General features: G+C 35.5%; 3 protein-coding genes across 7 annotated transcripts; 1 reads left to right on the top strand and 2 right to left on the bottom strand.

Annotated features, from left to right (window-relative positions):
• Positions 1-215: 215 nt before the first annotated feature.
• Positions 216-1,086, bottom strand: LOC7463147 (guanine nucleotide-binding protein subunit gamma 2). The gene is made up of 4 exons (XM_002300940.4): positions 770-1,086; positions 635-687; positions 495-539; positions 216-383 (listed from the first exon to the last, which is right to left on the bottom strand). Exons 1-4 carry the CDS (start codon positions 935-937, stop codon positions 308-310), a joined length of 342 nt encoding a protein of 113 aa, XP_002300976.1. The 5' UTR covers positions 938-1,086; the 3' UTR covers positions 216-307.
• A 3,436-nt stretch (positions 1,087-4,522) lies between these two features.
• On the top strand, positions 4,523-7,843 carry LOC7466455 (aspartic proteinase Asp1). Of its 2 annotated transcripts, none has more exons than XM_006386307.3 (9): positions 4,523-5,109; positions 5,743-5,860; positions 5,954-6,171; positions 6,372-6,605; positions 6,715-6,853; positions 6,958-7,152; positions 7,248-7,320; positions 7,417-7,504; positions 7,595-7,843. In XM_006386307.3, exons 1-9 carry the CDS (start codon positions 4,913-4,915, stop codon positions 7,713-7,715), a joined length of 1,383 nt encoding a protein of 460 aa, XP_006386369.1. In that variant the 5' UTR covers positions 4,523-4,912; the 3' UTR covers positions 7,716-7,843. The 2 variants fall into 2 exon arrangements, with proteins under 2 accessions (XP_006386369.1, XP_052306309.1); XM_052450349.1 differs by having other exon boundaries at positions 5,044-5,171.
• Positions 7,715-20,112, bottom strand: LOC7463146 (kinesin-like protein KIN-7C, mitochondrial). 4 transcript variants are annotated; one of them, XR_008058481.1, is made up of 26 exons: positions 19,730-20,110; positions 19,523-19,620; positions 19,238-19,327; positions 18,851-18,903; positions 18,181-18,246; positions 18,046-18,099; positions 17,558-17,617; positions 16,850-16,928; positions 16,505-16,572; positions 16,217-16,279; positions 16,021-16,125; positions 15,453-15,557; positions 15,077-15,184; positions 14,836-14,982; positions 14,213-14,395; positions 13,949-14,119; positions 12,662-12,901; positions 11,821-11,961; positions 11,561-11,686; positions 11,056-11,106; positions 10,903-10,950; positions 10,545-10,823; positions 9,629-10,375; positions 9,080-9,169; positions 8,707-8,779; positions 7,715-7,988 (listed from the first exon to the last, which is right to left on the bottom strand). XR_008058481.1 is itself a non-coding variant. In XM_052450348.1 (25 exons), the coding sequence occupies exons 1-25, from the start codon at positions 19,984-19,986 to the stop codon at positions 8,762-8,764; spliced, it is 3,447 nt and encodes a 1,148-aa protein (XP_052306308.1). In that variant the 5' UTR covers positions 19,987-20,110; the 3' UTR covers positions 8,460-8,761. The 4 variants fall into 4 exon arrangements, 1 of the variants encoding a protein (XP_052306308.1); XR_008058482.1 differs by lacking the exon at positions 7,715-7,988 and adding an exon at positions 9,363-9,543 and having other exon boundaries at positions 8,460-8,779; positions 19,730-20,112; XR_008058483.1 differs by lacking the exon at positions 19,730-20,110 and having other exon boundaries at positions 19,552-19,619.
• Positions 20,113-22,081: the final 1,969 nt, after the last annotated feature.

Below are 22,081 nucleotides of genomic sequence, written 5' to 3'. Positions count from 1 at the left end.
TTGGGGATGATGATGAATGGGTCACTAATTTGCCCTGCTCGGATATACTAAATGCATTTTGCAGGGAGGGAGGTTGACCTGCTATATTCTTTATTTATTGATTTGAAGATCAATAAATGTGGCTGCCGTCTCAACTGCATTGCACAGCCACAGCTTTCATCTTTTTGGGTAAAATTGCTATCCATTTTCTTCAAAATAAAATAGAAAGTTTCACGTTGTTAAACTTTTATGCATTAAACATCATTATTTAGTACACATTAGAAATGATGGGCGTGGTAATTAACACTCATGATGGATAGAAAACTATTTAGATCCACCGTCTTCGCGAGTTCTGGTTTCCTTTGAACCACCGATCCCAGCTAGCGTTTACCGGACCCTGAGTCCTGTAATAAATAAGTAAATAATCAACTATCATCACACCAGCAAATGAACATTGATGATGATAATACACGGAGGCAGCGACAATACTAGTGACAAAATATATATGTTCTTACGACGGAAGTAGCGGGTCAGGAATTGATTCAACACCTGATACGAGTCTGCAGAGCAAGTAATAAAAAATGAATTGAAAAAATTCAAGAATGAGCAAGGGCTTGAGATGGGACATATTTATTTTTCTCTAGCTGTTGCTTACTCTTTGCAAACAATCGATGATTCACCGAATGTATCAAGTTGGTCCAGCTCCTCCTGCAAATTTAGTTATTGCATAATACTCGGAGTATAATTTGTTGCTGTTTGTACTCGAACTGCAGAATACATGAAAGCTAACCTGTATGGAACTGATTTGACTCTGAAGTTGGGTGATTGCAGCTGCCATTCTATGCTTACTGAGGAAACTGTTGGGCCCTGTTCTTGGAAGAAAACTTGGTGTTTCTGCTGCCACTGACTCGTCCCTTTTTGGTTCTTCAAGCGATGACACTGGTTGTCGCTCGTCCATTTCTATTGAATCTGATTCCACGGTTACCAAGACAGCCAGGTGTTTCTGGAAAACAGGGAACGAGAGGAGAAACCAAGAGAGGAGAGAAGTGGAGCAAGTAGTAGGCAGACATGATTAAAGGAGAGTGGACCAAGTATATAGAAAAAACTACACAAGGATAGAAAGTACACTGGCGTTTAATCAAACAATTAAGGGAACTTCTTGCAAATTTTTTATTTCCTTTTTTTTTAATTATTTTTCATATATATATATATATATATATATATATATAAAACATTATTTTAATATATTAAAAAAAACACTTTTAAAATCAGGAAATAGTTGAGTCAAAAAGTTGAATGGAAATCGTGTGACGTAGATACTGAACACTGTTCGCAAACAGATACACAGATCAAATGAAGGCACCGCAGCGACCAGCTCGTGTCATTACTTGTTACTTATTAATGTTAATCATCATTAATTAACTAGTCTCAGTGATATCAGAAAAAAAATTTAATAATCTCTTTACCGATGGTGACGGTCCTCAATTCATCATTTTATTCAACTTTACCAAAACAAATTAGCAGGTGGGAATGAGAACCACTCTTATTTTTTCCATGATACCTCAATAATTTATATGGAATGGAGTGTTTAGAAATATAGTTATGGTATGTTTTTAAAATATTTTTTATTTGAAATATATTAAAATAATATTTTTTATTTTTTAAAAATTATTTTTAATATCAACATAATAATACGAAAATAAAAAAAATATTAATTAAAAAAATTAATTTTTTTCGCTTTTAAAACAAACAGTGCGAAGGATAGAAAAAATCCCGTCTATTCAATTTTGACTGGAGAACAGCTGTTTTTTTTAATTTTTTTCTTTTTAAGGAGAATAACTTGTTTCTGATACATTATATGCAAGAAAATGGCTACGGCCCTTTTCAAATGGGCCTGTACTGGCGTCAGTGTAGCCTTCCGCTTTTTAGGATTCTAGTCTTTTTAAAACCAGTAATGCAGGCTACAGAGAGGAATCGCATTGAATTTTTGAAAAGACGGTGGTGGTGGGCAAAATTAATCGCATTAAAATGTCGGCAAAATTAATCGCATCAAAATATAAGGACTTGGATTGAACTTGTTCGTCATAAATGATATATCTGTCACTCTAGTCCAACACAGGGGCGGAAGGAAGGGGGCAAGCAGGGGCCGGGCCCCCCTAAAATATTCCGCCCTGTAATATTATATATATATATATATATAAAAAGTAATTAAGTGTAGAGGAGGTTTTTTATTCTACAAAGGTGAGTTTTCTTATTGTAATTAAGTGTAATTTTTTAATTTGATTTTTTTAAAATTAATTTACGTAGCACTGATATAAATCCTGTAAATATAAAATCATTACTTTGTGCAATAAATTCTGCAGCCGGTCAAAAACAAAAATATAAATATGAATCATAAGTAAAAATTTTCAACGAAAAGATTAAAGCAGAGCTATCAATTAATTTATTTTCCTTCAAACAAAATAAGGTAACTTAAATTTAAAATCTATTTTTATTTTGTTAACTTTTGAGATGTTTGTTAATAATTTGATGAGGTTTTTTTTTTATAATTCTACCATTTTTGCTTCATTTTTTTCTTATATCTGCTAATTTTACCAATTGTTTTTTAAATTCTTGTTATAGTGTTTTTTTTTTAATTAATTAGATATATTTTATTGGTTTGTTTTGATTATACTTTGATTTTTTTTATGTTCTGTTTTTAGCAGAATCACCAAAATTATCAATTTTTTCTCACGATATATGTTTTGATTTTTGGTTGAACCATGAACAAAATAAGAAGAATTTTATTTTTTTTAAAAAAAATATTGATAACTCGCAACCTAGTGAACCATCTCCAATGTGTAATGTTAAAGTTATGATTGAGCAACTCCAATGTGCCTCAGTTTACAAAGAACCTGCGTTGATTAGTGAGAATAATTCTTTATTATTTTATGCTTTATTTCAAAGTTTATTGAACATAAATAATGCTTCGTTTTAGCTAATATTTCTTATATACTTTGTATGTTTATATTTGAAAGATATAAAGACCAATAATATTAAAGTGATAAATATATTATGAAAATAAAATTAACTTCGTTATTTTGACTCAATTTGGTATTTCTTCAAACATTTTACCTTATACAAACATCATTATATATTTATAGTAAGTTATTTGAATAAAATTAAATTATACAGGTTTTTTTATAATTCATGTACAATAAAGTAAAATAAATATTATATTTTATTATATTAATTATAGCCTTCTCTAACCAATAATTCTAGCTCCGCCCTCCAACACACACATTATTGAATTGAATATTCCAAATTCCAGCAAAAACCATCCAAGGTTAATAATGTCAATACGGGTTTTGATTTTTTACATGGTAAACGAGGTTAGGAGCTATCCCAGCTAGTTCCTGGTGCATAATTAAAAAATAAATAAATAAGTAAAATAAAGCCATGGTCCCTCAAGTTTTGGAAATTGATCATATCAGCCCCTTTCTTCAATTTTGATCACTCTAGATCTTATATTTCAAGTACCTGTTTAGAAATGTGATACATTTCAAAGTTGTTTTTATTTGAAAATATATTAAAATAATTTTTTATTTTTAAAATTTATTTTTAATATCAACACATTAAAACGATTTAAAAATATGAATTCTTTTTTAATTTTAAACAAAAAAATTAAACTTTAAGCAAACACTATTTTGACCATACCAACAAATATCCCAAGTATGGTCACACAAAAAATCAACCATTTGGATTGTTTTACGGGTAATCAAGTGAATCTGAAAACTGAATAAAAGATTAGAAAGAAGAACCACGATTAAAATTAAATTTGTAAAAAAAAAACTAACCTAGAAAACCTTATTCCAAAAACATAAAAATATTCAAACTTTTAGCGCTATTAAACCTATTATAAAAAAAAGGAGAAAAAAAATCAACCAGAAGCGTGTGTGGCACAAAATCAAAGTAGCATGGAATAAATCCATGGGATAACATTAAAAAATGAACGGCTAGGCACTTGATTTTCCCCATTACAACCAAAACAAAGATGTCAAATATAATATCAGAAGAACACCCTTATCCACAAGCAAAGCAAGAAACCCAACTATTTGCGCGTGAAGAAGAACATGTTATCTATTAAATTAAAAATTTGTTTTAAAAATACATTTTTTTATATTTTTCTCCGCTTCAATTATTTTTTTAGTAATTTTACGTTTTGATAGGTTAATATTAAAAAAATTTAAAAAATAAAAAAATTCTTTTAATAAAAAATAGTTGCAGAGACAGCTGAATTTGGACAGACCGAGGGTATCTAAATTAATTTCTTAATGACCCTCTCATTTATTATATTGTCTCCCACACGCTTTTTATCCTCGGAAGAGAGACACTCTTGACTCCATCAACCGACCCACAGTCCTGAGACAATTATGCCCTTTGAAAACAACATTTGAATGAAATCCTCATGGGCAGTCTCGACCTTTCCTGCTTCAAATAACCACGCGTTCTAGACGCTGCTTTGTTCTCTCTCCGTGAAATTTCCTCGTATGAAAAATCCTATACCACCTACGTGTCCCTTTCCCTCTCTCTACTTGTAAAAAATCAAAAGAAAGGAGAAGGAGATTCCAGCTGAAGTTGCTCAGATTCAATATTGTTTATTTCCAGCCCGTATTCCCTGAACCCTATAATATTAGGAAAAAAACCAGAGAGAAAACGCTGCACCCAGTTTTGATTTTTATTTCCTTTTCAACTCTCCCTGTAATACACGTGGAGAGACGCCACATCTATTAAAGCCAAGGCTCATGTCTCCGTTCAGACAAAAAGCCAAGTAGATTTCACATCTTGAGTCTCCAACTTCTTTCTTTCTTTCTTTCTTTTTCCCTTTTCAAGTTAAAAGCCGTAACAACCCCCTTTTTGCTCACAACATAATCGACTGTAAAGACTCGAAAAGATGGAAAAGAAAAGGAAAAGAATCGTATCATTGGTGACGATGACGCTCTTGTTCTTTATAGTAATGGCTGCTAATTTTCGAGGTTGCTTCTCTGCTGCCAGTCAAACACCCATCAAAGGAAAGTCAACCACGCCTGCTAATGATCGAGTTGGCTCCTCTGTTTTCTTTCGTGTCACCGGAAATGTCTATCCTACTGGGTGCGTGTTTTCTTGATTCTTTGCAAAAATGAAATGAAAATATTGGATTCGTGTGTCTCCTGGTACTATCTTTTAATGGTCTGTTTTATTAGAATATTGGATTCATGTACTATCTTTTTTGTTGGTTTGGAGGAGAATTGCTTGGCCATTCATCAACTCTGAATTCCATTGCCTCTTGGATAATTCCATGGTCATTTGTTTTCGTTTTCGTTTATTTATTCCGGGCACCACTGTCTCTGTAACTCTATTTTTATTTGCTTAATTGACTTCTACAACCGGGTCTGGTTCTTTCTCGTCTTTGCGGGGTGTGTTGCTGTTTTTGAACGATTCTTTTGACTTTTCAAATCACATTCTCCCGACTCAATTCCACCGCCTGGATTCTTCTAGGAACAACTGGAACGACCCGTTTGTAGTCCCGCGTAGTTTCTTTAGCATTTCTTGAGATTATCTCTCCTTCTCCAGGGAATGTTGACTTGACCCCTTTCTCATAAATTAATTCTATATCAGGTGTCTTTATTTTTTTGGAAAATAAGTCTATATTAAATTGCTTATAATTGAGATTTCAAGTTTGTAACTTGACTTTTAAAGATTTCTTTGAAGTGCAATAATAACGAATCTTCTTGCAATTTGCAGGCACTACTCTGTGATTCTGAACATAGGCAACCCACCAAAGGCTTTTGACTTGGATATTGATACTGGTAGTGATCTCACCTGGGTCCAATGTGATGCTCCTTGCAAAGGTTGCACTAAGGTAAGCATGTCCTTGTATAGAAGACAAAACCAGTAATGTAACAGAGTCTTGTAATGACCTGGCATTGTGTTTAATATGCATTCTAATGTGCAGCCTCTTGATAAACTTTACAAGCCAAAGAACAATCGTGTGCCTTGTGCAAGTTCCTTGTGCCAGGCCATACAAAACAACAATTGCGACATCCCAACTGAGCAGTGTGACTATGAAGTCGAGTATGCTGATCTTGGTTCATCTCTTGGCGTGCTGCTGTCGGACTACTTTCCGCTACGATTAAACAATGGATCTCTTCTCCAACCTAGAATCGCCTTTGGGTGGGTTTCATGCATTCCATCTCAGTTGACGCACCCTTTAACATTTTTTTCTGTGCATGATGAGCCCACAACTAAGCTTAAAAGAAACTGTACTTTTATTCTGTTAGCTACTGTAAAATCTGGTGGCACATACCAATTTATATGATTTTGGAAAAGCTCGAGCATGGATCACCATCTTGAAATACGTTGCAATCATGCAGGTGTGGATATGATCAAAAATATCTTGGCCCACACTCACCGCCTGACACAGCTGGGATTCTTGGCCTTGGCAGAGGGAAAGCAAGCATTCTTTCGCAGCTACGAACCCTGGGTATCACGCAAAATGTGGTTGGCCACTGTTTCAGTAGGGTAACAGGTGGCTTTTTATTCTTTGGAGATCACCTTTTGCCGCCTTCAGGAATCACTTGGACTCCAATGCTACGCAGTTCCTCAGAGTAGAGTGCTCTAGCTCTGTTTTTTTCCTTCTTTAGACCATTGCTCTCAGCTTTTATTTCGCTCGGTTACTTCAATTAAAATGCACTAATTCTTTTTATTTTCATCCAGCACGCTATACTCGTCAGGACCAGCAGAACTACTTTTTGGTGGAAAGCCCACTGGCATTAAGGGACTACAGCTGATTTTTGACAGCGGGAGCTCCTATACCTACTTCAATGCTCAAGTTTACCAGAGTATACTTAATCTGGTGAGATACGCTTGATTTTTTATATCAGGAAGATAACATTGAATCAGATAAAGAAAAACACAGTAAAATATTTTGTTACACGAATCATTAACTTTCTGTCTCAGGTGAGGAAGGATCTTAGTGGAATGCCATTAAAAGATGCACCGGAGGAGAAGGCACTTGCAGTGTGCTGGAAAACTGCTAAACCGATCAAATCTATTCTTGACATCAAGAGTTTTTTCAAGCCCTTAACCATAAACTTTATAAAAGCAAAGAATGTGCAGCTGCAGTTGGCACCTGAGGACTACCTCATTATCACTGTAAGCACCTCAAAAAACATTTCACAAGTTCCCTGCACTTAGCAACCATACATTTAGACGTCAGCAGGCATATTAATAACCTCTCCTCATTTCAGAAAGATGGGAATGTGTGCTTAGGGATTCTGAACGGCGGTGAGCAAGGCCTGGGAAACCTCAATGTGATAGGAGGTGAGAGATTATTAACAGAACCACGGACCCTATCTAATAAAACCTTTTATATATCCTAATCGTATAAATCTGATTCCTCTGTTCCGTGCCGTCCAGACATTTTTATGCAAGACAGAGTGGTGGTTTATGACAATGAGAGACAGCAGATTGGATGGTTCCCAACAAATTGCAATAGACTTCCCAAGTCCTGATCCATTCTCTAGTAATATCTTCATTTTATATACTTAATCTTGGAACTCTCACCATGATTATCTTCCTCCTGTTTATTTAACAGCGTGGATCGTGAATATAATGAAGGTTTTTCCCAGCCTTATGCGGCCTACTTTGGTATCCTAGAGGAGCATTGTCCTGCAACCTATGCTTCTGAGAAGACCAAACTTTTCACCAAAAAATAGAAGGAAAAAATAACTTGATGTCATTAGACATTATTGATACAGACAACAGAGCTTTTGATATTCAGTGACATTTAGCATAGATGATGTAAATGGGTCTGTCCCACATAAATATAAGAGTTCTTTTTCCATTTCTGCTGCAAGTTAGCTACTGATTAAATACAAAAAAATGTCATCTGCCATCCCCATGACTGTAGCTTCTACAAGGAGTTAACTGTGAGAAGTTGACAAATTGATTTAGTTACTGTTTCGATGACTGTACAAATAAGATTACACCTGCAAAAAACCAACACGAATATGCATGAGTTGAAATTTGAAGGAGCAGAAAATGTGTTTTGGGGTTCATATGGCCACATCAAGAAATGCACATAGACCCGCTGTCTGTATCCCACTTCACCTATTCCGTTTTTATTTACCCCCCAAATTTTCGGGTAGAGGGAAGGGTATAGGTGTGTTAATTGTGCTGCGTGGTGAGGCTGTATCTTTGGGTTTATCTGTAACCTAAATGAGATACGGGATTAGATTATTAGTACATTGGCGTGACCATTATGGCGTGGATGAAGAGTTGCGTTTATATCCCTCTGAAAGCATATAATCTATCAAAGGTTTAATCAATTTTACATGTTCTTGGTTATCACAGGAACTTTATTGATGGTGAATTAAGGAGAAGTCTGATTCAAATAAATGTAAATATCCTGACAGGTGTGGCCGAAAATAACGATGCAACAAGATGCCAATCGCAAAACATCAACACAAATTGTAAATAGAGATCGATAGCCCGAGATTATGGATTTTACAAAATGTTATGTTGCCAAGGGCAGATTATCAAAACCCTAAGCTTGAATCTTCATAAATTTAGGCTGTGCATAAAAAATACCAAAGTATTGTAAATATAGAAATGATTTGATTTTAAATTTACACTGGAACAAGTGGTTAGCTAGAACACGTCAGCAGACACTTCTTAGGAGTAGACGAAATTAGGGTCAGGACTAACCTAGGTCAGCAGCTCTGATGGCAGCAGCATTCCATAAGTTGGATTTAGTATGCTATCAGGCACGATTTGCACACTGCATGGTAAAGCAACTATAAGAGATGATCAATATAATATTTAGTACTCCCGTGAATCCCAAAAATAAGCGCTAGTCAATGTGCTCGGATGCATTGCATAATCAAACTCCAAATACTTAACATGAAAAAATTTATTTTTAATGCAAACACCATCAGGCTCACATTTGCAAGTTAATTAAGCTATTCATTAAAGTTTAGACGAGATACATGTTGAAAGACGAAAATACAAGTCAACAAAGCAGCAAAAGAAAGCACATCCAGTAACCTCATTTAAAAGAGCGAGAATAAAAGAATGTCACCTTTGCATGGCAGATTTTAGTTATGGCTTCGACGTGAAAATTCTGTAGATCTTCAAGAGCTGTGACATCCAGACCATCTATGTCTTCAACCTAATAAAATATTTGAATTGATTAATTGCAGTCAGTAGCTTCGATCTGTCAGTATAAAAATTAATTCTAGAGAGATCATTTGATTTGAGACAAATGCCAGGATTTTGAATATCAAAATCCTATGACATGCTTAATTCTTAAGCAGTTCAACAATGAAATTGGAATCAAAATAAATTGGAATGTTGGACCCCACGATGTTCTAATTGCTAAAATTTATGCCATTGAGCTTGTGATGAACTCTAAACGGAGAACATTTATTGTTTCGGTGATCTAGGGCACTCGATCAAACTGTTGTGTACTCTGATCATCTCTTCACGCATGCACTCTTACACAAACAGTAGCAATTCAGTTAACATCTAGCCAAGTTAGAATACCTGAAAATCATCCAGGCAAAATTTATCCAGGTGCAGTAAAGGGGAATTTGTTATGCAATTTCAATTTGGTCAAGAAAATAAATACCTTCAATCTTGAAATAATGCTTTCTAGCTGTTTGCATTTTCTTCTCTCTTTCTGATAGCTTACTTTCAACTCTTCTAATGTCTTCATCCCATCAATGTTTTCAAAGGTTTCATCTTTGGATATTCTAGAAGAATGACCATTAGATAGCAGAAATCCACTTTTAAGACCTGCTCCAAAAGTGGTAGATGCATAGACCCCTTCAGATGGCATGTCCTCAGCATTAACACCAGACTTTCTCATCTTTGCAACCAGCACCCACATATTGGCAAGCTCGTTTTCCAAATCTTCTTCATGATGTTTTGCTTCATCAAGTTGTTTTCGTAGCTCACCTTCTACCTTGTTTCTCTCAGAAAGTGCCATTTCCAATGAAGCTTCTCTTTGGTATCTTTCATTTAGTTCCTTCTGCAACTCCCCAACCAAAAGACTATCCTCAGTTTTTCTAATGCGTCCGTCAGGTAGAGAACCAATGGAGTTACTTTGTGTAAAATCATATGAAATGGACCTCTGACAACAGTTAGATCTGCATTGTGTCTCTTTTGCAGCAGCCAGATCACCGGACAGCTTCGCATTTTCATAAGACAGCTTGGTTACTTCTTCAGCCAAATTTCGCAGCTCAACTGCAGCAGCAGCCGCCAATTCTTTTGCATACGATGCTTCCTCTGCCAGTTTTTGGCTTTGAATTTCAAGTCCATCCTTTTCTTCAATCAGCTTCACCTTCTCTTGCTTCAGATTCTCTATCTCAGAAGCCTACAAATACATAAACAGAGCCCATCACTCAAACCGTTAGAACCACCAGAGAAAAAATCAGGAAAAGAATAGGCGCCTGTAAATTAGTAGATCCATGAAGATAGCATAAAGACAAAAAAAAATTGAGTACCTAAAAACAAAGTGCCAAAAAATTAAAAGATAAACTAACCTGTATTAGAACTTGAGAATTCAATAAACTAGTGCCATTGCGCTCTTTGGGGTCATCTTGGGAAAATATTTGATTCAAACTCATGACACTTTTTGGTGTGTTTTCATCAGCATAAATTTCTTCAAATGACCAAATCTCGTTCCTCCCTTCTTTGCTCTTTCTGTGTGTGGTAGACTCAGATTCAGCAATTCTCTGTTTGCTGGAGCTTTTTTCTGATAATGAATTTAGCTGTTGCCGCAGCAGAAGAATTGTCTCCTGCATCTCAGTGTTCTCTGATATCTGTTACAGCAACCATGTATCATAAAAAACTTCACATTTTAGAGCAAAGAGAAAGTGATTATACAGCTCTAGCATGTACCTTAATCTGCAGTTGCTCCTGAAGTATCCTATTGTCTGCTGACTTAATCTTGAATACTCATCCCCAAACAAAGAAATCAAGTTAGTAAAAAATCCTGCCATTTGATGCTGAAAAAACTATCCTTGCAGCTAGCCAGTAAGTAGGATAACAAACCTCAAGTTCAAATGTTTTTTCATTGAGCTGAGTAGTGAGCTTGGATAAAGCCTGCAAGACAGAGAAGGAAACAAATTAGAGGCCAAAGGTTACTGAATGTCACTAGTTTGTCCTGTAATGTTAACTTGCCAAAAAAAATACAAAGAATTCTAATTTGTTGAATTCCGACAATTCAAAATAAAAATTATTTCACCACTTCACTTAAATGCAATTCATTATTTGATTTGAAAGATAGCCACACACAACATATAGAGAATTTCAGAATAGTGAACTGGCGCAATCAGGTACCAGTGTCTCAATAGTTGTCCTTTAGAACATCACTTTTATTTCTCACTTCTAGAGCCACCAAAAAAACTTTAATGGGATTCATTTGACTGTATATTTTAAAATAACACTCCTTGGCTCTCTCTCAAATCTGCTCATTTGACTCTGTTAATTTTTGCAGTTCACTATTTTTCCCCGGTTTCTTCAAATCTGCTAAGCCTATCACATCACACAGAGTTACCTTTGGCATTTCAATGCTGGTAGATGTGTTTGACGTCATTTCAACTGATCCAATCATGCGTCGCTCTAGAACATGCATCTGATGCTTCTTTTCACTAATTTCAGCTTTCAACTTTTGCATTTGTTCCTATGTCAAACAATATGGCCATCAAAATAAATCCATAATAAAAACAAATTTTCAGTTCCTTGTCAAGGAAGAGACCTGAGAAATCAAATAGATTGACATCTTATTGAAATCTAATGCACAAGGAGGATCATCACCTTCAGCTGTAAATTTTCAGGGTTGCTAGCTGCTTGCTCTGAAAGTCTCTTCAGAGAGCTAGTACACAATGCCACCTCCCCAGCTAACATTTTCACCTGCTCACGAAGAAGATCCATTTGATCCGTTATTGTGGTACCAGTCTGCATGAAAAGCATTCAAACCATTCCTGTTAACTCATGACCTTTGCTGAAAAGCACACCTTACACTTATTCAAAGGAATTCGACAACTCAACATAACTAAGCAAACTACCTCGAATAAAAAATATGGAAAAATTATACACCTACAACACAAATTACCACCTCCACTATAGTAATCAAGGGATCAATAGACACTTGCTGAGTTGATTACATGATGGATACTGCCAAAATGGAATGCAGTAAATTACAGATGATGCCTATGTCCTACAACCCAAGTTACATCGAGATGACAAACATTTATCTCAAATTTCCCAAACCACTCATGACCCTAATTGTAATGAAGTCATGCATGGCTTTGCTTGCAAACCCCCAACGGGAAGTAGGAAACAGACTTCTTAGAAATAAAACCTTCCTGTACTCCTTGTATTATTTGTGTTCTAAACCACCCTTCTTTCACCACTGAATGGTGCATGATCAAGCAAAAACATGGATATCCCACTATCTATTTAAAGGCAACAGCACACTACAAAACTCACCTAATATATTATCATGAAAGCATAGCAGATATGGTTACTTGTCATAAGCAATAACAGGAAAAATGACTGATTCAGCAGTGTTACACCACAATACACTCATATATGATACTTATGAAAGAGCATGGTAATGTTAAAATATTAAGATAGCAGTTAAAGTTCGTCTCACCGGAGGCAATCGGCGACCTCCAATAGTAGCACTAAACAGGTCACCAGCTTGTGTTCTTTCTGGAAATGAATCAATGATTGTAGTTTCATCTCCCTTCCTACTGATAGATTTTCTCTTTCCATCTTTTATATCATTGAATGTGACCCTATTTTGTGACAATTTGGAACGGGAGGCAGGTGATCCACCAGCAGAGCTCTCACTATCTGTACTAGGTGACGACCCTACTGGATTCTCTGGCTTCTGCAAGGGAAATTATTAAGAAGTTTTATCAAGTTAACTGCAACTAACAGGAGGTTTAGCAGAACAGGTCCAAACATCAATGCAAACAGTACACTCTCTAGAATAATTGAGTAATAAAGTATATAAAGAGCATCATCCTTATTTCGGATATGATCAGTCAAAATTTCTTTTGTTCATAATACAAAGGTCCAAATTCACCTCATAAGTCAAATGAACCGTTCATCCAGTTGTATGATAAAATAACTATTTCCTTTGGACACTGTTTAAAACGCCAAACGAGCTATCTTCCAAACAGAGAGGTAGCTGAGAGGATAAATTGTTGCACTACGAAGATCAAATGGTTCACATTTATTAACCATCGCCACTCAATTTCAAGATATCTGCTGATCTTTCTTAACTGTTTAAAGATCAGCAAACTTTTTCGTAGGTTATCAGAAAGATGTGAAGCGCTTCTGACTACAGCTTTTACAAGCCAATTTAAAGGCTCTTCTAAACATGACATCTTCACTGAAAGAATTAAAAGGGATTGATTCCATAGCCCAGCATCTCTGCAAATGGATGGGCTAAAACATAAAGTACATTTTCCATTTAGCAAAGTGCTGCTCCAATGTATGGCCGTAGCAGCCTTGTAGTTATCAAATTCCAATAGGAAACAGTCATGGCAATATCTCAGCATCCTATCATAGCCCTCGGATGCTTAGATCAATTACATTGCACTATTGGGTGGAGATGCTCATACCATATACAAGAGGCCATACCTTAAATCCATAAAAAAAAACAATGTGGGGATTTCTCTAACAGCATTTAAATGAAAAACAAGAACACACTAGGTGTGACTAGATGTAGCCAATGCATGTAAAATAAAAGTAAGAGGAAAGGAAAAGTAGCTTGAGGAAACTTGAAAGGAGAAACACAGTCGAGTAATAATGTATTGATGAAATTCCATGATTATCTCTCTTTACAACCAGTATAACATCATAACGAACCAGATCCATCTCTAATTAAACATTCATGAAAAGGGTCCTCTTTTAAAGCACAAGAACGTACCTTCAGTTTAAACCAGCCAAGCATCCCCCGCCTCCTGTTTCGTTTAAAATCCTTCACCAACTCATCTAGATTAGTAATCTCATCTCTTCCTTCTACAGAAAGCTCAGAAGCATAGCTTCCAGCATCTTCTTCTGTCATGTATTCCCTTTTCCTATCCGGCAAATATGCCAGCTGAGACAACAATAAAATCAAGAATCCATAAACCATGCCATCTTGATTGAAGATCCAGAAACCGCTTTCTTGCAAAACAAGAAAATAACAAACCTCATCTTCCCCAAATGAATGCCTTCTTATATGATCAGATCTTTCAGGTAGACTTGATTGCATGGAATTTTTTGTGGAAACTAAGATGAGCTTGGTCAATCGCTGAATTCTTCCCATTAAAGCTGCCTTGGCTTGTTCCTCCTCTTCCAATCGTGACTGTAATTTGACCTGACCAGCTTCCAGCTTTGACCACGGGAAATTACACAACAGAACCTTTGAGTATATGAACAGAATTCACATGATAATCTATTATTTAAGTTAAGGAAAACTTGATCACATATTTAGCAACAATAAAAAATGCAGTATCATACACCATGCTACCCTGATCACATATTTAGCTCCATTCTGAGGAGACATTAATTAACATGTTCAAGTTAGAGTAGAAAAACACCAATGTCGCAAATTATCACTCGCAAAATATCTATAACCCCTTAAATTTCTCATCCATGATTTATAAAGAGATGATTACATACACTCTTTATTTAATTATCAAACTTATACAAGACCTCACAAAACGAAATATAGATTCCAAATATGGGGTGGGAGTAACTGTTGTCATCCAGAATATTAGCAACAACTAAAATAAAAAGATTATATAAAGCATAGAAGTCCATTGCAAAAACCTGAAGCTTCAAATTAACAAGATCTTCTTGGGTAGATGCAGCCATATAAGGACTCTCCATCATTCCACGCCTTAATTGATGAAGCTCTTGCTTTAAACAGGAAATTTCCTTCTGGTACTTTTTAATGAGAGATTTCTCATCCATAATCTAAAGAAAGCATTTTAAGAAATGAATGAAAATTATGAAATTGCAGCCTTTTAAGTTAACCAAACTTAGCATGAAAGGGAAGCTAAAAATTCACCTTATTCTGAGAAGCCTTGATTTCCACTTGCTTGCTCCTGTGAGCAAACTTAAGTGTATTGTGTGTCTCTTCACTGTTGCTAGAGGCAGGTGTCACTGTGCATATAAGCTACATGCAAGTTTGAGAAGGAAATTTAGTAAAATGTAATAGTATGCTATTCCAATAACATGGAGGATAGCAACAAAACAGAAAGTGTAACAACAATCCCCTCCACCTGCCCCTCCCCAGACCCACAAATAGACACAAAATATTTAAAAACTTCCTCCTTCGAATAAATATGAATAAACTATTTTACACCAAACAAGTTACATTGCCGCAAGGAAAAGATGTCACTATATGAATGCTAAAAAAATCAGAAGTATTATGCCAAACATACAGAGACACGTCCATGGCCACTGAGAGATGACTGCAATAAACGGGTGAGTTTTGAATCTCGATATGGAACGTGAGTTGCTTTTTCATCTGTTAATTTAGAAATAACCTGCAAGGAGAGGCAGTAATACTGTCAAGTTATATGAATTGACAATTTGGATACAGAAAGACTTAGATAAAGTTGCCTGCTCCCCAGCACTACAACACATTCTACACACCAATAGTCAAGAAACCATGTACTTCATGCCCCCAAACAAGTTTAAAATGCATTGCCAAGGTCATTCAGATTTAGTTGTTTGTTGTCCAAACCTTTTATGGTGCCCAAACTAATTTTGGTATCCATCCATAATTGAATATCACCAGCTCAAAATTAACCTAATCTGGCATTTTCCAGCATTCATTGAAATTTTAACCAGTGAACTAACAAATTAGCATTAACAGTCCAAACTTCTTAGCTAATGGGACGTTGCACTAAACAGAAATGTGAGGCATGTTAGCAGGTTGGAATTGGTTTCAGTATAAATGTCACACTATGAAAATAAGATGTCAAATAGATAAGAGCAACATCTTACTGTGCCAAGAGTAAGCAAGCTTTTGTTTATGTATGAACCCTCTTTTCTCCTTAATCCAGTTGTTTCAGTTTTAGAACTTTCAGATCCTGCAAGATCAATTAAGTTCTGCACGGAATTTAAGTCATGTCGGGTAGCCAGAAGCAGACTGTAATGAACAGAAAAATCATATTCAAATATATCTGACAAAAGAATCTACCAATTGGGACAAAGTCACATCTTCTTCCCCTTGATATTCCCCACATGGACTGCTTTCAATAGTCTGATAGATAATGATACGTTAAGTACCGCAAAATAAAATCTAGAGATAAATAAGGAGCCATCCCATTAAGGTGAAATCAGTCAAACAAACTTTAAATGATAAGGTGATCAGCATGTTTGGCTTTAGAAAGTTCGACTCTAGCTTCAAGCATTATTGAACTGGAAGGAGGGGGGGGGGGGGGTAGAGAATGTAAAACTTCATAAACCGAAAATAGAAAACAGATACCAGGGTGAAAATTGTGTGGCTTCGACTGCTTAGAAGATTGAAATTATTAGAACCCACATGCCTGTGCTCTGCAACAATCAGAAATAGTGTCATTAGAGAGGTGCCTAGCTGCACAACACCATATAGTTGATAAATGTATAGTAACTAGAACAATACTATAGGACAATTCACTGCCCGCACTTCATAGTGTCTAATGTAGGTGAACTAATTAAACAACCATATAAAAATACATTGCCTAAACGAGATCAAAGGAATCACATTGAGTGGAAGTGATCATGTTTGGCAGCTAAATGCGGGTCAGTGAATACTTAGATTTTCCAAACATGCATAACAGAAGTCAAGTACCTTCTCCAGATGCTATCAAGGAAAGAGCATGAGCAGGTGACAAAACAACTTCTACTTTGATTCCCTCGACATATGTTCCCTGATGACATGATAAAATGCACCTTAAAACAAGCTCTCAAATAATGGACAACTCAGGTTCTATGCATTGAAATTTATAAATGGCAGGGGAGTTCAAGTTTAAGTTGCTTTTTGTAATTCTTTTTGTAATTCATCGAAAAAAAGCAAATAAATATTTCAGAAACAAGTTAAAAGGAGGGCCAAATTTTGATTTTATATTGCGAAACACTTCAGCTATTGGCAACGACTTGATCTTGCATCTACAACTGAAAAATGCAATTTCAAAGAAGGTTTTGCTTCCATATCAGTGAATAGAGTTGAGGTGATGGTTCAATTTCATTTGTTGCTGAATCAACAAATAACTTCCAGTAGGATGGATAATGAGACAAGAGATATGCAAGGTACTTTCTTATTCGCATGCATGATACTGACAGCAAATAATAGAATTGAGAATATTGGTGCAATATCAGGCCGGAAGTAAATGGCCAGAGCTACTGCGCTCCAGGCAACCACACCATCACACACTTAGGGTTTTATCAACTTCATCAAAAGCAATCTATTTTAGAAGCATTTCAACAACTTCATATATCCCTCTTGATAAAACAGCAAGTAATCATATGGTGCAAAATTCCCGGACTTAAATGTAACCACCTGAGCATCCTCTCGTATTCTTAGATTCTGCCCCATTGGATTAAGCAAATCATTGATAACCTAGGGAAAGAAAAGGAGAGTCAGCAGGAAACAGAAGATACCAATCATGAAGACGAGCAATTCATTCAAATTACAATTTGGCATTTATTTTGGATAGGAAGGTATATAGTAAAAACAAATAACTAGTTTTAGCAGTGATGCTAATTACATAGGTGAAATCCATAAAGCATGTCTATCACTAAAGCTAGAAGAGCAATTTACAGGCATCTTTGCTTTGCTTCAATCACTAATGATGAATGTTTCTGCCCATTAGTGGACTAGTAGTACAGTCCACTATCAATGCAAACTAGTGAAAGAGAACTTTAATGAAAAATGGATCAATTATAGGTAAAGAGTCATATATGCATGGAGTCAGGAGTTTACTACTAATAACTAGTAAGTCTCAGCGATCCATAAATTTCATGGTGAGTAAAGGGAGATTGACTGACCTCATTGTAAATTTCTAAATATGAAACACGAAGAAGAAATTCTCGCCCAGGTGTCTGAAAATGACAGTGTAAATAGGCTGGTCGCAAAAATATTCATTTCAATCACAACCAACAACAGGCAGAGTAATCCACTACCTCTTGTATAATTCCAAACACATCCTTCACTGCCAACGGAATAATTCCAGGTGACTTTTGCTCTCCCTGCAAAAAGAGAAGGTACAAGATTGCACCACAATAATTAACAAGCATTCAGAACAGGACAGCTGATTGATCAAAACCAGGTTCAGGAAAATGAAAAACCAGTCAATTCTATCCACCAGTTTGTTAGATGGCTTATTTTCTCTCGATGGTTTTGCTAAATAAGATTTCATGTCAAGCATCCTAGTGGAAGAAACATGTTTATGCATCATAATTTGCTAGTCTGAAACCTTCTCTCTTTGTCAAAATACAGAAAGAATTGAGAACAAAGAATAATGCAGTTCACCATCTTTATGAGTATCAATCAAAATGCTAAACAGCTAGTTCCATGTCAGCCTCCCTTGTATAAGGAATGATAGGATGCATTTAATTCACTAGTTCAAAACTCTGTCAGTGTAGTGAAAACCACCAAAAAACAAGTAGAAAGCAATGCAGAAATCAGTTTCCATGGTCCTAATTAGCATCAATTGCGACCATGGCAGCTATCTAACACATCAGCAGGGCCCACAGGCATGACTAGTAGGCCATTGTGAAGTTCCCAGCAAAATGCTAGGGAGGACATGACCGTTACAAATTCTGTGCATGTGATCCCCAGGTAATAGCTTACATGCATTGTATGAGTCTTGCCACTGCTAGTAACACCATATGCAAAAACAGTCCCTGCATAAAAACAGAACATTTCATACATTTAGCAAAAAGTCCTCCCAAATTTGAAACAAGTCCTCCCAAATTTGAAACAAATACTGTTATCACATTACAGACAAGAAATTCAGTCACTGTTAATAGTTATCAAACACAACCACCCCATCAAAGGACGATTATCACACAATCCATACTCTTGCAAATTACAAAACAAATAAAATAGCCAACGTTTGTTGTATTGCCAGTGAGCACCAGTGGAATTTTAGTGGATTGAAAACCAATTCAGTTGGGCTCCATTCAAAAATATTTTTTAGTAAATGAAAAGATTTAGGTTCAGTAAGAAGAAAGTTACCATTAATCCCTTTCATTGCACCACCAACCACATGCTCGGCTGCAATATCATAAACATGGCGCGTTGTGGTTGCCGGACCAAATACTTTATCTGGAATCAGATAGTTAAATAATTAAATACAAACTTCCATTTTTAAAGGCAAACAAACAAATAACATTTTTAGAACTTGTTATTGATTAATTAATTAATTAATCATGAAATTCTCTTCAAACTCGTTAGATTTGTAATTCAAGGGGATTCATTTATTTATATACCAGAAAGTGAAAATTAGAATTTAGAGCTAACCAAAACCATAAGCAATTGAAGGATTGTACTCGTTTCTCACTGTCGAATCTCCATCGGCATACCATGCTATCTCGTCTCCTTTATTAATTTCCCTAGCACTAGTAGAGACACCATCACAGCGTCACTATCAGATAAACAACTGACCAATCACTGCAAGTCAACAGAACAAGAAAAGAACAAGTCAAGTAAACGGTGTTGTTGCAGTACCTGAGAGGGCGGAACCTGACTGTGACAGTCACGTTTTCCTTGCTCCGGCTGGTTTCAGGCTGGTCATGAGGCGTTGGGCTTGGGCCCGAACTAGCTGCAGAGCTTGACAGTCTCGAGGGAGGCCTCGACGAGGTCGTCGAGGAAGGAGTTAACGGCCGTCCGGTGGGCTTCGGAGCCGGAGGCGGAGGTTGCGCCGGTGACTTCCGCGAACGGAACGGCGAGATGGCGGATGACCGTTGGGACCTACTAAATGACATGGAGGAAAGAGAAAGAGAGAGGGAAATGGCAGTAGGGTGTTTTGGAATTTCTGGAGAGAGAATAGAAAAAATAAATAAAAGGAGGTCAAGTAGAGGTCACATGCCGGCCTAGAGTGTTTGTGTTTTTTGTATGTGCCGCCTTTTGGACTTTTTTGGCGCCCATTGTCAACAAAACGAGGGGGCTACTGTACAGCCCAACTTTTTTAAGTTTTCGTACGAATTGTTTGTTTTTGAGGAAAGAGTTTGGGGTGTTGAGTCCAGAAAAGGCAGGTATGGTGTGAGTGCGTGTTTTGATCAAATAGGAATGGCCCTGATTGGATAAATGTCGCTTTGTTTTTACTACCATTACTAATTACTAATCACGTCACAAATAAAATTAGAGAGATACTTAAAACATTATAGCATTTTTATTTTTTTTTTATTTTTTTTTTTTGATTTACGTGGGGTGTCCGGGCCAGCTTACGCGCACCACGACTATTCCCCACGGCCCACTGGACATCCTGCAAGCCTAGGAGCAGGTAAGGCACCGCGGGGGTGACAGGCGTGCACATAGAGGGTCGAACCCGGGACGGGGGCGGAACAAGTCACACGGTTGACCACAGCAGCTAGACCCTCAAGTACACATTATAGCATTTTTATTATAGCGCGCAGTTAACACATAGCACTGTTCACATCATTGTTTATAATCACTTCTTCTTCTTTTTTTTATCTCTATAATTTTTTCCGAAAATTTATTCATTCACAATTTCATTTTCAAAAAGTGTTTTAGCATGTTTTTATGTGTTGAGATTTATGTTAATTTGCATGATCTGTGTATACGAAATGACAAAAAATATTTGAATGTTAAATTAAAAATCAATATTACAAAATAAAATTTTAGATTATTATTAAAAAAATCAAAGAATAAAAACTAAAATTAACAGACAAAAAACAAAATTATTTTTTGTTTTTGCTGTCCGTAATGCATGAGAAACTTTAATTTATTACTTGAAATTTGAATCATGTGTTGTTTTGGTCCTTGTTGTTTTCATAATTATATGCTTAGATCCTAAATTTTTATTTTTTTTATATTTCAGTTCTTAAATGACGAGAGACAAAAAATAAAGTTATAAAAAATAAGAGAAAACATGAAGGTTTCGGCCAAACTACCATAATTTAATCATAAAAAAAATATTGATCTTAATATGAATTGGTTCATCCTAAAAATAAAAAATTTAATAGCGGTGGTCTCCTCTCTAAACATGTCATAAAAAATAATTCAGGACTCATGAAGTCTCTTTTCTTTTTTATTTTAGACTTTTAACTTGACTAAATAGTGTTTGTGAGTTAGAAATGAGTTTTATTGAGGTTGTTTATATGGTGTTTTTAAGTGAAAACAAACTAATTTAAGTTCTGATACTTAAATACCCATATCTTGATTTTTCAGTAATTAAAGATTACCAAAAAATATCAAATTGAATCACGTGTTATATGTTTAAATGGATGGCATGCTGTTCGTTTTATTTGTTTTTTAAAAAAAAATCTATATGCATTTTTTTAAGAAAAAAATTAGCAAAGTCATACATGTCAGGCTTTTTAAGCACACGCCGGGCCCATTAAAGACTAACCTTTTTGTTTTCCTTTCATTTTTTCAATTTATTTTTCTATTAATGTCTTCTCTTGCATTTTTTAATTGTCTAGTTTAACTTTTTTTTAAAAAAAAATAATAATTAATCTTTTAAATTGTTTACATGAATTCTTAATGTATTTAATTGATTATTGTAATTTATCTTTAATTCGCTATAATAATTTTAGATATATCAACTAGGTTTGCATGATTACATTATAGAAATACAAATCACACATACTTAGTAACCCAAATTACCCTTCACGACAAGCGCGCGTATCTTATATAAATGATAACCAGTAAAATATTTACTTGTTTATTTATCTTTTACTTACTTTCAAGAATATTAAATTTCTGCTTTGACATTTAATTAGCATCTATAACTCTTTTTATGATCAAACGACTTATTTAATTTTCAATATATTTTATTAAATGCATGCATTATTTTTTTATTTTTTCAATGAAAAAAACATGATGTTGAAAAACACA

This window comes from Populus trichocarpa, chromosome 2, assembly GCF_000002775.5.
Source record: "Populus trichocarpa isolate Nisqually-1 chromosome 2, P.trichocarpa_v4.1, whole genome shotgun sequence".
Lineage (NCBI taxonomy): Eukaryota > Viridiplantae > Streptophyta > Magnoliopsida > Malpighiales > Salicaceae > Populus > Populus trichocarpa.
Note: the sequence above shows the minus strand (reverse complement) of the source record. Positions and strands in the feature narration are given on the sequence as shown.

What these genes read in the sequence shown, in the direction of transcription:
- LOC7466455 (XM_006386307.3), top strand. Translation starts at nt 4,913, where the DNA reads ATGGAAAAGAAAAGGAAAAGAATCGTATCATTGGTGACGATGACGCTC. An exon ending in GGAAATGTCTATCCTACTGG is followed by an intron (nt 5,110 to 5,742) that starts GTGCGTGTTTTC and finishes TGCAATTTGCAG; the next exon opens with GCACTACTCTGTGATTCTGA. An exon ending in ACCAGAGTATACTTAATCTG is followed by an intron (nt 6,854 to 6,957) that starts GTGAGATACGCT and finishes TTTCTGTCTCAG; the next exon opens with GTGAGGAAGGATCTTAGTGG.
- LOC7463147 (XM_002300940.4), bottom strand. Translation starts at nt 937, where the DNA reads ATGGACGAGCGACAACCAGTGTCATCGCTTGAAGAACCAAAAAGGGAC. An exon ending in GTCAAATCAGTTCCATACAG is followed by an intron (nt 688 to 769) that starts GTTAGCTTTCAT and finishes CTAAATTTGCAG; the next exon opens with GAGGAGCTGGACCAACTTGA. An exon ending in CCTGACCCGCTACTTCCGTC is followed by an intron (nt 384 to 494) that starts GTAAGAACATAT and finishes TATTTATTACAG; the next exon opens with GACTCAGGGTCCGGTAAACG.
- LOC7463146 (XM_052450348.1), bottom strand. Translation starts at nt 19,986, where the DNA reads ATGTCATTTAGTAGGTCCCAACGGTCATCCGCCATCTCGCCGTTCCGT. An exon ending in GAGGTCGCCGATTGCCTCCG is followed by an intron (nt 11,962 to 12,661) that starts GTGAGACGAACT and finishes CTTTTCATGCAG; the next exon opens with ACTGGTACCACAATAACGGA. An exon ending in ATTCTCAAGTTCTAATACAG is followed by an intron (nt 10,376 to 10,544) that starts GTTAGTTTATCT and finishes ATGTATTTGTAG; the next exon opens with GCTTCTGAGATAGAGAATCT.